Below are 17,360 nucleotides of genomic sequence, written 5' to 3' on the forward strand. Positions count from 1 at the left end.
GGAACCAAATGGATCCATGGTTTGGTCCCAAGGCTGAATGAAACTATCATCTCCAAGAATCCAGCAGACAATGTGAGTTCTCTAAGACATACACATGGCTCAGACTCAGGGGGTAGACTGAATCAGGGGTGGAGTCAGGGTGCTGAAAGTGAGAACTGGACTCTGGCAGGAGATGTGGAGAGGCATCTTGATAAAGACATCTGACATTCCAATAGCTTGGGATGGGGAGAGGCATTCTGATATTCTAAAACATAAGATCTTTTATCTTTATCAAATATTCTGATAAAGAGGAAGGGGAGATTTTGCAGGACTGAGCTTTGAGCTGATAAACTGAAGCAAAGAAACTGAGTCAGGACTGGGTCAGGATAATTAAGGAGACTGAGTCAGGACAAAAAAAGAAAACTGTGGCATAACAGTTTGTTTTTAGTTCAAACAAGATAAGATATATACAAGATACTTTGGAATCTTAAATGAAATATGTAAACATAATTTATTGTTACAATGGAAAATTTGACATTCCATACTTCTATTCCTTTAACAAACATTTTGTAACCCCATAATGTGAGTTTTGTTTGGCATCAGGGGAAATACAAAATTTATATAAAATAAGTTCACTGCAAAAAAAGTTTTAAAATTACTATTTTTTATTTTTGTATTGCCTTCCTTTCCGAATATATTCCTCCATTTTTCTTAATAAGTGGGCCATACCTTGTAAGAATTTTTTAGGAGAAAAAAAAATATTGACCCTAATCAAACTATTGACTGAAGTTGACAATATATGCAGTATTCCATATCCATAATCCTCTGTAAAGAAGAGAGGTACAAATATTTTCTCCATTTCTTTGTAGAATTTGGTTGTTAAAGCTATATAGCATTCTATTTTTGTTCTTGTTGTTACTCTTTGCATTAATATTGCTATCATCATTGTATACATTGTTTTCTTGGTTTCACTTCATTCTGCATCATTTTATGTAAGTTTTTCTCAAACTTCTTTGAATTCTTGATATTCGCATTATCTTATAGCATAGCAATATTCTATCACACCCAAGTATCAAAATTTGTTTAGTCATTTCCCAGTTAACGAACATCTCTTTTGTTCTGATTCTTTACTTCCAAAATAATTGCTGCTACGAATATTTTGTTGTATATAAAATCATTTTAAAAAAATCTTTGCCTTTTGTGAAGTATATGCTTAGGAATGAGCTCTGTAGGTTGAAGGATTTAATTTTAATCTAAGTTTAGAAAGACTTATTACAGATTTGTGTAAACATCTTTTTGTTGGCAAAACTGTTTATGAGCTTAATTGATATAAATGTCTTAGGGTAACTTGGGGTTGCTACTGTATGAAAACTTAGCCCTTTACCAATGGTTGAGTCATCATTTTTTTGCTTATATTATTAACAGAGTTTTCTTTTCTTTCCTTTCAGTTGCATCTGTTTCTGGGAGACTGCTGCTAATTTTCATGACTTAATTTAGTAGCAGTGTCTTAAATTATACATTTTACCATTCCTCTCTTTATGGTTTTTTCTTTTTAAAAGAATTACCTCAATTAAAAGTGCTCTGGTATTAGATGGTATGGAGAGAAGTGTTTTTCACTGGCTTCTGCTAATCAAATAGAAATAACTTGTTGGTTTTTTTAAATAAAAAAGCTTTTCCTTCCTTTAAACTTAGTTCATATTTCATATATTCTTGTTGTTCAATTGTTTCACTTGTGTCCAACTCTTTGTAGTTATCTGAGGTTTTGTTGACAAAGATACTGGAGTATTTTGCCTTTTCCTTTTCCAGCTCAATTTAATGAGGAAACTGATTCAGTTAAATGACTTTCCCAGGCTCAAGGTCATACAGCAAATATCTAAAATCAAATTTGAACTCTGGTCTTTCTGACTCCAAATTCGGCACTTCATCCACTGCAATATTTAGCTGCCTCACTTTTCAGTATTAGGAAACAAATATCCCTTTATTTAAGAGTCCTTTGATATGTTAAATTTGCATACCAAATAGATTTTGTTATCTTTTGGTAAGAAAACTAGTTCCTTGGTTTGCTATTTGCAAAAGTACTATATTACATTTTCTTAGAAATATTTTGCCTATTTTTCTGGTAAGTAAAGCAAATTCATCTGCATGATTGAGCTCTTGCTATATTTATCATATTTCTTAGTGTTTCACCTTAGTTGACAGACATATGAGGGAAGATATCTTATTTGCGGTATAGGGCTTTATCTGAGTTGTTACTTGCCTAGGAATTTTACATTCTTCCTTTTTGAATTTGTTGTATCTAACCCTCTGCTAGTCATTGGTTGGAGGTGGAGTATATTTGGGACACATAGCATATGCATTCTTTTTATTTCAATAATAGCTAGCCTGTCACATTACTTTGACCTCAACATTGATTTTAAAATGGAGCAGCAGTTGCCTGCTTGCTTTTTTCCCAGACACATGACTGTGTCAGCTGCAATGCGGCAGAGCTTCATGATAATGAGGTGAGCTGCCAGAGCAACCTCCCTCTATCCCTGAATTATGAAGAGGAATCAGCGAAGTGAATGAATTCTAGATTACTCCTCATTATCAACTAATGCATACTTTGGAAAATGAAATTTGGCTGTGGATGATGCAGTTAAAAGAAGAGAAAATTTGGAAATAAGATATTAGAAAATTAAGGAGGAATTAGGAAAGATAAAAAGACATGTTGTCTATAAAAAGGCACTACAACAAAGACATTGTAATGGAAAACACAAAATAAAAATTTTTTTTCTCAAGACTTAGAATATAGATTTCAGAATTGTTTTTCCTTTTACCAAAAAAAAAAAAAAAAAAACTACCTAGTTCTCATTATTTAGCAATACATGTCAGATTTAATATTTATAATATATTATATATTATAATATATTATAATGGCTGATTTATCACTCTAGAGAGTCATCTGAACTTTTATTCCCCTTTTCAATATTACTTGTCTTGTTTCAGAGTGACCACCATTATTTGGGGTCTAGTATTGAAAGATGGTGATTTAAATATCTGGGAAACAGTCTTCGTGGGAAATATATAACTACCTAGAAGACTAGGGAGGAGTTCAGTATGATTTAAAGTTTCTTATTGGAGATCATAAAGCAACTAACATCTTGCACTGCTGCTTCGAAATCATTCTTGTAAGAGTTCGCATATCTAAAATTTAGAAATAACTGGGTAACTTTGAAAATGTACATGTAAAAAGTCTCCTATTTTAGTAATGACTTCAAAAACTTAAAATGTTAGGTAATTTTCTGTATTTGTGACTTCAACAACAGAAATACCTCTGAAGTCAGTGAACTCTTAAAAAAAGTTTTAAAAACTTTTTTAAAAATAGAATTTTTTTTCAATTGTATATAAAGAAGACAATGTTAACATTTTTAAATAAAATTTTGAATTCCAAATCTTTTTTCCATCCCTAAGAGGGTAAGCAATTTGATATAGATTGTGTGTGTGTATGGGTGATGTGTATGTGGGTGCAATCATGCAAACATTTCCCTAATAGTAGTATTATAAAAGAAGAAATGAAACAAAAGGGGAAAAAATTGAAAAAAATAAAATTAAAATAGTATACTTAAGTCTCCATTCAAACACCATCAGTTCTTTTTCTGGATGTAAGTAACTTCTGTCTTGGATCATTGTATTTCTGAGAAGAGCTAAATCAGCATAATTGATCATCACACAATGTTGTTCTTACTATATAGTATTCTGGTTCTGCTCATTTTACTTTACATCAATTCATGTAAATCTGGGTTTTTCTGAACTCGACCTACTCATCATTTCTTATAGCACAATAAATAATATTCCATTACATCTATATACTACAACTTGTTCAACCATTCTCCAATTGGTTATTCCTTCAGCTTTCAATTCTTTGCCACCACAAAAAAAAGAGCTGATATAAATATTTTTGTCCGTGTCGGTCCTTCCCCCTCTTTTTAAAAAATATCTTTGGGATGCAGATCTAATAAAGGTATGGAATTCAGCTGATGTTTGAGTAGTCTTAATTATTTTTCTAGTTGGGCGTTGTAAACATAAGGCAGTGAATAATAGTGAGTATGCTTTTTTCTAATCCTCATTGATATTTCAGAATTAAAACTCTTGAAGTAGGAAGAGTACTAGGATGGAATATAGTCCAGTCCATATTTGAATAAGAATCCCCTTCTATGATATCTGAAAAGGTAGGCCTATTTTCTCCTTGCATAACTCCAGTGATGGGGGACTCCCATTACCCAGTTCCCATTCTACTAACCCCATTCTACTTTTAAATAACTCACATGCTTTGGAAGTATTTCTTTACATTGAATCTAAATGTTTTTTTTTCCTTCAAATTCTTTTTATCCCTAGTTCTAGAAACCTTTTGAGATGAAGTAGTAGTACAAGTTTATTGCCCTTCTCTAAGAAAATACTGGTCAGTACTCCTATGAAAAAGTTTCCAGTTTCTTTACCATCTTGCTTGCTCTACCTACTCTGCACAACTATTTGTTGAGGTTCTTCCTAAAATGTGACCCTCAAAATTGAAAGAATATGGATGTGGATTGGCAAATGGAATACTTTCTTGTTCTGTATATTATGTCTTTTTGAATGCAGATTAAAATTATTAAATAATTTTGTTGTTGCACTTGACTCCTATTGACCTTGCAACACACCAAAAACCCCAGGTTTTTTTACACAAAACTTTTATGTAATAATTTTCTCATTCTATATTCATGTAATTATTTTATTCCAATCTTGGACTTTACATTTATCCCTATAAAAAGTATTAGATTTTGTCTTGTTATTCTAGCTTGTTAAGATCTTTTTGAATAATGATTCTTGATTTATTTGTTCTTTATCCAAATGACTGGAGGGGAAATGCACATTATTTGCAGATGAAAATAAGATAGGATTTCATTAATATTTTGGATGGAAGAATTGTTATCTCAAAATATGAATAGGTTGGTGTAATGGAATGAAGTTTAACAAGATAAAATTTGATAAAGTACTCTATGAGGGTTAAAAAAAAAACATAAGGATGGACCTGGCCATCTTCAGCAATGAGATGAACCAAATCGGTTCCAATGGAGCAGTAATGAATTGAACCAGCTACACACAGTGAAAGAACTCTGGGGGATGACTAAGAACCATTATATTGAATTCCCAATCCCTACATTTTTGCCCACCTGCATTTTTTATTTCCTTCACAGCCTAATTTTACAATATTTCAGAGTCTGATTCTTTTTGTACAGCAAAATAACGGTTTGGACATTTATACTTATTTTGTATTTAATTTTTACTTTAATATATTTAACATGTATTGATTATCCTGCCTTCTAGGGTAGGGAGTGGGGGGAAGGAGGAGAAAAATTGGAACAAAAGGTTTGGCAATTGTCAGTGGTGTAAAATTAATTACCCATGCATATAACTTGTAAATAAAAAACTATTAAAAAAAAAAAATCAGGATTGGATAAATAATGACAGAAAACAATCAGAAAATTATAACTTAAAAGTGACCTGTGCAAGTTCAGTATGTCAATAAATATAATGTTGTATCCTAAGACTGAATACCTTACTTATCCATATCATAGGAGAAATGAAGTATGAATTTTAAAGATAACTGATACTTCCTTTCTGATTTTTTTTTAATGATGGGGAAATTTTCAGACTGTCGGTTAGCTCTTAACACTCCTGTTTTACACTCAGAAAAAATTTATTTTTCTCCCAAAGATACTAAATCCATTAATCATTTTCTCCAGTGATTGATTATTGCATCTTTTGTTGCACCTTGGCATTGTCTAGGGGGAGGAATCAACCTTTGCCTTATTCCTAATTATAATTTCTAGGCTTGCCTTCTTCCATTACCATTTAACAATCTCTCCTCCTTTGAGATTCACTTCATATATTTATTTCACCTAGTCTAGATTTACATGGTTATAATCACCCAGATTCTAATTCATTCTCCATTTTTTTTAAGGATTTTAGTGTTTAACTTACTGTATAACTCTTCATATGAAACCCATATCTTGTTCTATTGTCTGATGCCCTTCACAATCTTCCATTTAATCTTAGATTATCCATCTTCAAGCCTTGCTACCAAATGTAGCTAAAGAAACTCATGTACCTCTGCTGTGGCCCTTAAAAAATGGGACCCTTACTGATGCATTGAAATCCATTTATTCATCCATGGTTGACTATTTCAGATTCCTGGTCCTGCTCATTTCACTCAGCATCAGTTTGTGTAAGTCTCTCCAGGCTTTTCTGAAATCATCCTGTTGGTCATTTCTTACAGAACAATAATATTCCATAATATTCATATACCACAATTTATTCAGCCATTCTCCAACTGATGGGCATCCATTCAGTTTTATGGCTAAACTTCTAAGAACGCCATTTGCAATAAGTGCTTTTTGCAATAAGTGCTTTCATTTCCTTCCTTCTTTCTTCCTTACTGATTAGCTTCTGACCTAATCATTCTTCTCAATCTATCTAAAGACTATCCGTCTCTTTTAAGTTTTTAAGTTTTTGTGGCATTGCTCTCTCCTCAGTCTCCTTTGCTGGATTTATATCAAATCACTCTCACTAGTAGTGGATGTTTTTGAAGGCTGTATCCTTGCTCGTCTCCCTCTATTATTTTGTTTGTTTTTATCAGCCCTTACTGGATTTAGATAATATTATCTTTATGCAGATGATTCAGATACATTTATCCAGCCCTAACCTCATCTCCAACTTCCTGTTTGACATTCTATACTTGATGTTCCCTATTTATTCATCATGTCTCAAAACCAAACTCACTTTTCCCCCTCTACTGTCCTCTCTTCCTTTTGTTTTTGTTTTTTTTGCTGAGGCAATTGGGGCTAAGTGACTTGCCCACGGTCACACAGCCGGGAAGTGTTAGGTGTCCAAGGCTGGATCTGAACTCAGGTCCTCCTGAGGTCAGTACTCTATTAACAACACCATCTAGCTGCCCCTGTCCTCTCTTCTTAATGTCAGGATACTACACTACTCAGGGTTGCAATCTAATCATTTGTCAAATCCTATTTCTACCTTTATAACATGTCTTATGTATACTTCTTTCCCAAAATGACTAGTACCCTAATGTAGACCTTCATTTCATACCTGGACTGTTGGGACTAATCTTCTGGTTGATCTGTCTCACTCTAGTCTAGCTTCCATTTACCTGTCAAATTGATCTTCCTAAAGCATATCCATATTATTCTCTCTCCCCTCCCCTTTACCCTTCAATAAACTAGACTAAAATTCCCTATTTACCTCCAAAATCAAATACAAAATCCTCTGTTTAGCTTTTAAAACAGTTCCTAACCTGAGCTATTCCTACCTTTCAAGTCTTTGTAGTAGTTACTTCCTCTCTCCTCCCCACTTCAACTCTCACAAAAATCTCACTCTCTCAGAAAACATTTCCATATCCCACTTATTGCTAATGACTTTTTTCTGAGTTTATCTCCAGTTCAGACTACTTACATCTTATTTGTATATAAATTACTTCCATGTTATCTTCTTCAAGCAGGGATGTTTTTTGTTTTTTGTTTTTTGTTTTGGTTTTTTTTTGCCTCTTTCAGTGTTGAGGTTTTTCCTTCTGCCCCCAAGATTCCAGTGAAATTTATTGAAAGATAGGTAATTATTGAAAGATAGGTAGTTCTGGGAGTATGAATGCTGTCCATGGTCCTGGATTTGGGGTCTTTCTTAAAAGAAGGGCACATTTCTGGGCCCACAATTTCTTTGGGTCTGACAACCTTCTCCATGTTGATATAAATAGCAGTATGAATTTAGGAATTGAAAGATTAATCTTTGGAAATAATGGGATTTGAGCTTGGATTGTTCATTCACTGAAAAGCTGCACTTGTAACTGAACTTTTCAGTAAGGTCCATGAATGCCATTCAATCTTTCTTGAAGATTTTTTAAGAATCATAATCGGTGAGATTGAATACAGACTGGCCAGGATACATGAACATAGTTTATAGGCACGCTTTTCCACATTTAGGATGGGTTGTTGAAGTAATTCAATCTTTGCACATATTTGACTCTCAGAGTCATTAGATACAGATGCCTGTTGTACTGGGGATGGGGAGAATGAATGAGACAACTTACGGGCTGTGTTCACAGTACACCTAAAGATATTATATAGTCAGTGACACTGAGAAGTAACAATTATCTCAAGATAAAGTCAGTCTCTTCAGCTTGGATTACTAATGCCCTGAGAATGATCTTAACAGAAGCTTTCTTGATTTTAGACCAAGTGTGACAAGGAGAATATTACTACATAGAAGTTAAAAGAAACCACTGTTGAAATTTGGAAAAGCAAATTTATGGAACTACAAATGACTGTGCTTCAAGAAAAACATAATTCAAAAGTTTCTATGTAGAAAGTATCTTAAAATAGTAGTTAAACTTGCAGTTACAGTTACTCCATTGGATTAGCCTTATATAATACAGATAGAAAGTGAAAATTTAGAAGCACCTCATATTTTTAGTTGGGTTACAGTGATCAGTATTAGACAACTGACTAATGAAAAGGACACCCCAAAACATTGATTCAATTTTCCTTTCTACTTCAACTCCTGTCCCCCTACCAAAAAAATTGAAAGCCATTCACCATGGCTTTTTCTTTTATATGCCTTTTTAAAAAATATATAATTAATTCTTTTAGCTTATACATGTACATTCATTTTTTACATATTTCCATATTAGTCATGTTGGGAAAGAAAAAGCAGAACAAAAGGTGAAAATCATGGAAAAAAGAAAAGAAAAAAAGGTAAAAATTAGTTTGTGTTGATCCACATTTCGTCTCCAAAGTTTATTGGAGTTGCCTTGAATCACTGAATTTCTGAGAACTGAATCTATCATAGTTAATCAATATAGTCATGTTGTTTCTGTGTACAATGTTTTCCTGGTTCTACTTGCTTCACTCAGCATCAGTTCATTTAAATCTTTCCAGGCTTTTCTAAAATCAGCCTGTTCTTCATTTTACATAGAAAAATAATATTACATTATTTTCATATTCTATAACTTATTCAATCATTCCCCAGTCTGTGAGCATCTACTCTTTTTCCAAATCTTTGGCATTACAAAAAGGGCTGCTACATTTTTGCACATGTGGATTCTTTTACCTCTTTTATGATTTCTTTGGGATACAGATCCAGTAGTGGCACTGCTGAATCAAAGAGTATGTATAGTTTTGTAGCCCTTTGGGCACAGTTCCAAATTTCTCTACAGAATGATTCACAACTCTACCAGCAATGTATTAGTGTCCTAGTTTTCCCACATTCCATCTGATGTTTATCATTATCTTTTCCTGTCATCTTAGAACATGGCCTCTTCTAGTTCTTAACTCATACCCACCCGATAATCATTTCCTAATATCCTACTTTATTTTAATTTCTATTGAAAAGTTGGACCTTTTCCTAGTCAAGGCCAGTCTCTCTACACGTACATTTTCCATTTTTTCCAGGAGATTTCTCCCACTAACATGTTTACTTATCTAATATTCAGTCTTTGTCTGTCTACTAGCTTCTTCTCTGCACACTAGAGATATCCACCAGTTATTGATGTGGAGAATTTCTCCTCAACTAAACTCCATGACAAAGCAATATACAGTTTTCTATTTTACATTGTGGAGGCTCAGGGTGCAGTACCCCTACCATCTGGAAAATATGCATAAAACCTTTTGACCTTCTCTTTGTTCCAGAAAAGAAGTCTTACTTATTATGGTATTCCCAACTCTTAGTACAGTGTCTGGCACTTAATAAATGTTTGTTGATTTTACTTGACTTGTACATAATAGCCAGTTAATAAATATCAATTTAATGGATTTTTGTAGCATCTCCTCTTAGCTGTCCTGTCAGCTTCTTACAATCACACAATCTCAGAATTAGAGGAGATTTCAAAGGATATATAAATCTACCTAAATCTACCTTGTACCTGAAAAAAAAAAATTACAACATAACCACCCAGTATAGATTACTATGCTTTTGCGTAAAGACCAATAGTGGAATGGACTCCACTTACTCCAAGAAATAAAGTTGATTTCTTTTCTCAATGTCAAAAAAGGGTAATTTACCTTACTCAAGCCCTAAATCTGTTTCGCTTCCAAATAATCACTGCTGCCCTTGAAGGTACCCCTATCTCTCCCAATAGCCTCAGTTCACAATTTTGGAGTTAAAATTGAGTCTTTTTTTCACTTCCATGTCATCAGATGTCAAGTCTTAGTGATTTGACTTTGACAATATCTTTGGCTTCTGTTCGTTACCCTTCACGTGTTCCACTTTTGTGCCATGTGCAACCACTCTTGTTTCAGATATCCCCCTTTCTAATTCACTCCCCATAAAGTTGCCTAAAACTAATCTTCCTAAGATTAATGCTATTCTCCTTTTCAAAAACCTTATATTGAGCTCCTCCTTGGCTGTAGAATAAATTAAAAGTTCCTTCCTACCATTTTCTTCTGTGACAAAACATTCAACAAGTAATGGTTTTATTCTTTAAAAATATACAGAAACCTTCCTTACATTAGGAAGAATAGAATAGAATATTTTTCATTGTTAGACAAGATTTCTGTCTCAGCTGTTTTTGTCTCTAGGGAAAGTTTTGATAGGGGGTGGTGAATGATTATATGACTGTAATGTAAAATAGAAATATCAATAAAATAGTTTTTTGTTTTTTAAAAAAAAGTGTGTATAGGAGATTCTCTTCTCTCTAGTTTATCAACATATATTTTAAGCTTTTACTATGGGCAGGGCACTGTGTGGAAATACCAAAACTTTTATGAAACTTTATCTGCCCTGAATGATTTATAGTGGGGGCTACATACAAATAAATACAAAATATATGCGAAATTATTTCTATAGGAAGAGTGTTTTAATAATTGAGAGGGTCAGGAAAAGGCTGGTGAAGATAGCATGATTGTAATTTAAAGAAATATAAAGATTTTGTAACATGAAAGTAATGGAGTATATTTTAAGCATGGGTAATAACTTCTGGTAAAACACAGGCAAGAAAGGAAAATTGTGAACAGAGAAGAGCTAGCAAACTAACTTTTAAGTGGAAAGGAAAGTTATTTAAAGAGGGAGTTTTATGAAATAAGACCAGAAAAGTGAAAAAAAATTTGTATTTTATCCTAAAGGAAAATAAGATTCACTAAAGATGTTGGACTATGAGTGACATGTTCCAATCTGTGTATCTACAGAAAGAATGATTTGGAAAGAGCCAAAGTCCAGAAGCAAAGAGATCAATTAAGAAACTTAACAATAATCTAGATGAGAATAATAAGGACTTCAACTAGGGTAGTAACTCTGTGAATGGAGAAAAGAGTAGACAGACTTCTCACTTTATATAAATTCACATTACTCAAATTTAACCTTGCTCAAAAAAATTCTGAAAGAAAATCATTAAAAAAAAAAAAAAAGAACACCTATGTTAACTTTACTGTATAGTACTGTGCTCTCAGGTCCTACTCTCAGCTCCATACCAAGAAAAAAAAAAAAACTGTCCAAGAGAAAGCATATGTGTAGAGACCAGTGCCTCTTCTAGATTGGGGGCTAGACTTGAGACCTCCATATCCAAAAGAAACATTTGCCCCACTCTTCCTAACTGCTCATATGTTTAGCTTCTGTATATCTTCTATACATCCATGTTTGGGTATCTGTTTCTGGCCTCCACCTGTCACCCCACCTTTTCTATTTGTGTCTACATGTTCTTCCTCTCAATTCCAGTCAGTTCCCCACTTGGTTAGCTCCAGCACATACCACATGTTTCTTGAATCTTGCCCTCACTTCTGTGTCCCTGACCTCCCACGTGTCCTTGAACTGTGTGCCTCTTCCTTCCCTCCTTTCCTTGTATCCACAGGCAAATCCACATCAGTAAAATGAAAACTGTACATGGCAAGAGTTGGTATGGGAGAAAAATCATCAATTGACAACTATTTGGATATGAGATTTGAGAAAGGGGAAAAAATTAAGGATGACTCCTACTTTGAGGACTTGAAAGACTAGAGGATGGTGGTGTCATCAAAAGAAGTGGAGAACTTTGGAGAGGAGCAATGTAGTTGGGTTAAATATAATGAGTTCTTTTTTAAACAAGTTGAGCCCAAACTATTTGTGGGTCATCATTTAGTAGGAGTCTCGTTTTTATAAACAATTGTAATACGGTCCCTCAAGAGTTCAGGATTGAGTATTTACTATGTAGATTTGGGAATTATCTTCATAGAGATAGTAATTGAACCCAAAGAAATTAATGAGATCACCAATTGAAGATTTAGAAAGAGAAGCAGCTAAGTATAGAGCATTTGAGGGTTACTCACACTTAGTGGTTAAGTAGATGATCCAGCAAAAGAGATCCAAAAGAAAGCAGTCTCATAGAAGCCAAAGGAAGAAGTGACAATTAACAGGGTCAAAAGCATAAAGGAGATCAAATAGTTTAAGGATTGAGGAAAGACTATTTAGTAGTTAAATAAGATTAAACCTTAGTAACCTTCAATCAAATAGTAAAACTGGAATCCCAGTTCATTGGATTGAGAAGTGAAGGCGAGGTGAGGAAATGGGAGATTGCAGAACTCATAGTCAAGATTTTTTTCCTATTTAAATATAATTTGCATTCTTTTTCAATCATCATCTATTTCTTGTGTTTGATATTTAAAGAAATTAAAAGTATTTGTCATTTTTCATATTGCAGTCTTAATATATTTAAAGCTAGTCATTCAGTATCTCCTTACATAGTTTGATCTAAATAATCCAAAGAGGAAGGAATTTTATAAATCTTTCACCTAAGAAAAAAAGATTTTGATTCTAAGAATACTAAAACATAGTAATGTTTATCATAGAAGGTCATGGAATTTGCCCAGGGTTCTTACAAATTCAAATGAGTGCCCATTTTCACAGTACAATAAAGCATATCATATTACTATGTTCAGGGCAGGAACTTTGTTTATTTTTCTTTATATCTAACACATCTCTTCATGTAATAAACTCTTTATTATTTTTTTATTTACAAAACACATGCATGGTTAATTTTCCAACATTAACCCTTGCAAAACCTTTTGTTCCAAATTTCCCCCTCCTGCTCCCCTCCAACCCCCTCCCCTAGCTGGCAGGTAGTCCAATCATGTAATAAACTCTTAACAAATGCTCATTAAATTAAATTTAATTGAACCAACCAATTCTCAAGAATTCTTTCTGGCTCTAGGATATATATGTATGACCTATAAAAGTAAAGCTATATTCACTAACAATTTCACCTTGAAAAAAAAATTCAGGATGAGAGTTTGGGGGTTTTAATAATGAATTTAATGGTTTCTTATAAAAAAAAATACAAAGTGAAGAAAATATCCCTCTTCATTCCAATATAATATAACATTTAGTCTGCTTTTATTAAACTATGAAGTTATAAAACTGTGGAGATAGTTTTGAATGTTTAGTCATCGATGAATCTTAACTATGAACTATGCTTTGGAATATCTGTAGTATTATGCTTTGTCGCATATTTTCTGCTGACTACTTTGAACCTTTTAAATAAATGCACTCAGTTTCTTCTCTCTGTTTGCAGGTCTCCGAATCAATGGGGAGTTGATTACTGCCTATCCTCAGGTGGTGGTAGTAAGGGTACCAACACCTTGGGTACAGAGTGATAGTGATATCACTGTCTTACGTCACCTGGAAAAGATGGGATGCCGACTGATGAACCGGCCTCAAGCTATCCTGAATTGTGTCAATAAGTTCTGGACTTTCCAAGAGCTAGCTGGCCATGGTGTTCCTCTTCCAGATACCTTCTCTTATGGTGAGACCATCAATAGGAAAATATAGAATGCTTCTAGAATCAAATGACAGTTTCAAAGGAATGAACAAATGCTTAAGGAAAATTTAGTATGGGAGACTTCATAGAAATTTAACTTAAAGGCTTTGGGTTTTCAACAGTTTAAATAGGATAATTGGGGAATCCTAAATATGGAATTTCATTACTATTCATTTCAGCAAATTTTTATTAAAAGTATCCAAATTTGAGGCACTGTGCAAAGATTTGCATCAAAGATAGAAAGACAAAAAGCCCCTGCTTTCAAGAAACTTATATTCTACTGGAGGCTAAAAATATTGTTAGTTATTCATTTATTTCACTTGTAGTAACTCTCCATGATCCTATTTGGAGTTTTCTTGGTGAAGATACTGGAGTAGTTTGTCCATTTTTTTCCCCAGATCATTTTACATTTGAGAACTGGGTGAAATGATTTACCCTGGGTCACAAAGTGTCTGAAGCCAGGATTGAACTCATAAAGATGAGCCTTCCTGATTCTGAGTCCAGTGCTCTGTCTGCTATTCTACCTAACTGCCCCCAAAATATTTTTCAAAAACAAAGTAAATGCAAGATAGAGGTACCAGGAAAGGTTTCCTATAAGCATAGTGCCTATGCTAAGCCTTAAAAGAAACTGAAAATACTAAAAGGTACTGTTAAGGAGATAATGTATTCCAGGTATAAGAAACAACATGTTCAAATTCAAAGGTATGGAAGCAAAAACTGATTTCTCAAATTCTAATCATGGCATAGAGGTCAATCTGGCTATAGTGTAGAGTTCATAAGGGAGGAACTAGTGTGAAATGATGAATTATTATCGTGCAAACTCTGAATCCCATGCCAGCAATTTGTATTTTATCTTATTATTTTGATAGGTATGTGGAGGATTGAAGAAGGTAACCAGAAGTGTTGAGGTAGAACTAGGGTGGTATTCTTGTGAGAAAATACAAGTAGATGGATATATGAACTGTTAGAGGTAGAATTAACAAAAATTGGTACCTGATTGTGTAAGGAGAACAAGAGATAGGAAATAGTTAAGAATGGCTAAGGTTGCCCACTTGGTAACTAAAAGGTTTATTTTTGTCCTCAACAACAATAGGGGAATTGGAAATCAGCCTGATCATTTTCCCTATTTATGATCTTTTGGGGATATAGACCTGGTAGTGGTATTGCTGGATCAAAGGATATGCACATTTTGATAGCCCTTTGGGCTTAGTTCCAAATTGCTTTCCAGAATAGTTGCATCAGTTCACAACTCTACCAACATTGCATAGTATCTTAATTTTCCCACAACCCTTCCAACATTTACTGGGTTTTTTTTTTCTGTTGTATTAGCCAATCTGATAGTATTTTGAGGTAGTAATGCATTTATTTTAATTTGCATTTCTCTGATCAATAGTGAAGATCTTGTGTCTAAGAATAGATTTTCTTTACCAATATCAAGAATTCAGTTCAAACCTGGTCTCAGACTCTTAATATTTCCTAGCTGTGTAACCTTGGGCAAGTCACTTGACCTCAATGGCCTTAGGCAAAAAAAAAAAAAAAAAAATCTAGCTCCTTCAAGAAGATCTTTGCTTCAAGGATATTTTACAACTCTGAGATATCTTATGTCATGAAGTCTTAAGGAGCCAGAAAATAGGAAAGATGAGAAAATGCTGCATTGTTAAGCTATATAACTTAATACTTCTACTTTTAAAAAAATTAAGTAGTATAATTCCCTTTTAATTCTGGATATAGATATCTTGCCATGATAAATAAAGCAGAAAGGGTCACACTATCTTGGTTCAGTTTGCAAACTTTTCTTGGCTTCAGCTTTTCAGCAAGATTTGTGCTGATCGTTGTGCTACTCATTTTGTTTTGGGCTAATCTCAGTACTGTTGGCTGTGGTGTGAAAAACAGAATGTATTAAATACTTGTAGTCTCTATATAGTAAGAAATACGTTTTTTAATATGTAGGGTAGAAAAAGTAAATGAGAACATTTATTAATAAAAAATAAATGGAATGATTTTTGAATAGGCATGTTGCTGCTTAGAATCTTAATTTCTACTAAAATCCAAGTTGGTTGTCTTTATTACTTATTTTTCTTATTTTCCTAGTCTAACTGGGTAAGTAGCAAAACTAAGTAGATTTCTTCAGTGTTTCTGATATGCATGGTAGCCAAGAAAATAGGTGGTTGAAAAGTAAAAGAATTGCTAGCCCCTTCAGTCTTCTACAGAAAGGTTAGTTACCTTTTGTTAAAGGAAAGTATTTAATTCAACAACTTAATGAAGTTTCAGTACCTGCTTGGTACAGTTGAATGCTTGCTACAGTTAAAAGCTTGCTTACAGTCGCTAGAGTTGAAGAGGAAATGCATCTGGGACAAGTTTGAGATTTAGAGATATAAATCTTAGAAGTCCTCTGGTAAAGTCTTGACCGACATCATACAAGTAGTATACTGTTACTAAGATTTGAAGTCAAGTCCTCTGATACCACAACTTCCTTCTCTTGTACGCCTTACTCCCTAAAGGATAGTTTGTGCAAATACATAGAAAGTAAGTTTTGGCATATCCAATAAGGGAGCCATTTAGTTTATTTATTTATTTTTTGCTAGAATCTAGACTCTATGATGAATAGTAGTTTGAAATAAAACTAGAAAAGTTGGTTGGAGCCAGATAGTCTTTACTGAAAGATTTTGTATTTTATTTCAAAAGGTATATGGAAGCCTTTATATATTTTTTTTAGCAGAGAGATTATATTCTTATACCAATGTTTTTGGAAGATTATTTTCATAGTTTTATTGAAATTATATTGAGGGTCGGGGGGGGGGGAACTGGTATCAAAAAAACTACTTAGAAAGTTATTACAGTGAGTGAAGTAGAAGATTAGGGACTGAATTAGAGTAGAAGGTATGTGAATGAAGAAAAGGAGACAGGTTCAAGAGCTGTCCTAAACAAAGAATCAATTGACTTAGCATATGGAGAATTCTGAGAATGAGGAAGAGGAAACTGTCAAGGATGACAAGGTTATGAACCTAAGTTTCTAGAAAGATGTAAACAGATGTGGGAAATATGGAATATGGTGGATGTAAGTTTATGATAGAAGATAATCAATTTTGTTTTGAGTTTAAATTGCTGTAGGAAAAAATGTCCAATAGGCAGCTGACAATATGATCTGGCAAGAGAGGAAAGAGATTAAGAAAAGAAATAGATGAGATCACTAAGGGTAAGAACATAATCCTAGGACAGAACCCTAAAATACACTTGGTTTTAGGAGAAGGTAAATCAATATTAAGTACATACTTTGTACCAGATATTGTACAGTAAGCACTGGGGATATAGAGACAGAAATAAAATATTCTCTGCAATTTAAGGAGCTTACATTCTGTCATCTATATTACCTTGTATAAAAGTAGATGTTAATAATAAAGTGGTAGCAAAAGGGTTGAGAAGTAAGTGATGGGGAAATTGAAGAGGTATTGAGTGTAGATGCTTATAAAAAGATAACCTGTGCCATGACTTTTTAAACTTTTTCCACTCACTACCCCTTTTTGCCTGAGAAAGTTTTACATGACTCTCTAGGTATATAGGTATATAAAATAGATAT

General features: G+C 33.6%; 1 protein-coding gene across 3 annotated transcripts in view; it reads left to right on the forward strand.

The window, feature by feature from the left end:
* RIMKLB (ribosomal modification protein rimK like family member B) overlaps positions 1-17,360 on the forward strand; it is a 101,116-nt gene that overhangs the window by 57,587 nt on the left and 26,169 nt on the right. For all 3 annotated transcript variants that reach the window (XM_031938321.1, XM_031938323.1, XM_031938322.1), the window contains exon 3: positions 13,538-13,768. In XM_031938321.1, coding sequence (XP_031794181.1) covers positions 13,538-13,768 — 231 coding nt within the window. The remainder of the gene's footprint in view (positions 1-13,537; positions 13,769-17,360) is intronic.

Source organism: Sarcophilus harrisii, chromosome 5 (assembly GCF_902635505.1).
Source record: "Sarcophilus harrisii chromosome 5, mSarHar1.11, whole genome shotgun sequence".
Lineage (NCBI taxonomy): Eukaryota > Metazoa > Chordata > Mammalia > Dasyuromorphia > Dasyuridae > Sarcophilus > Sarcophilus harrisii.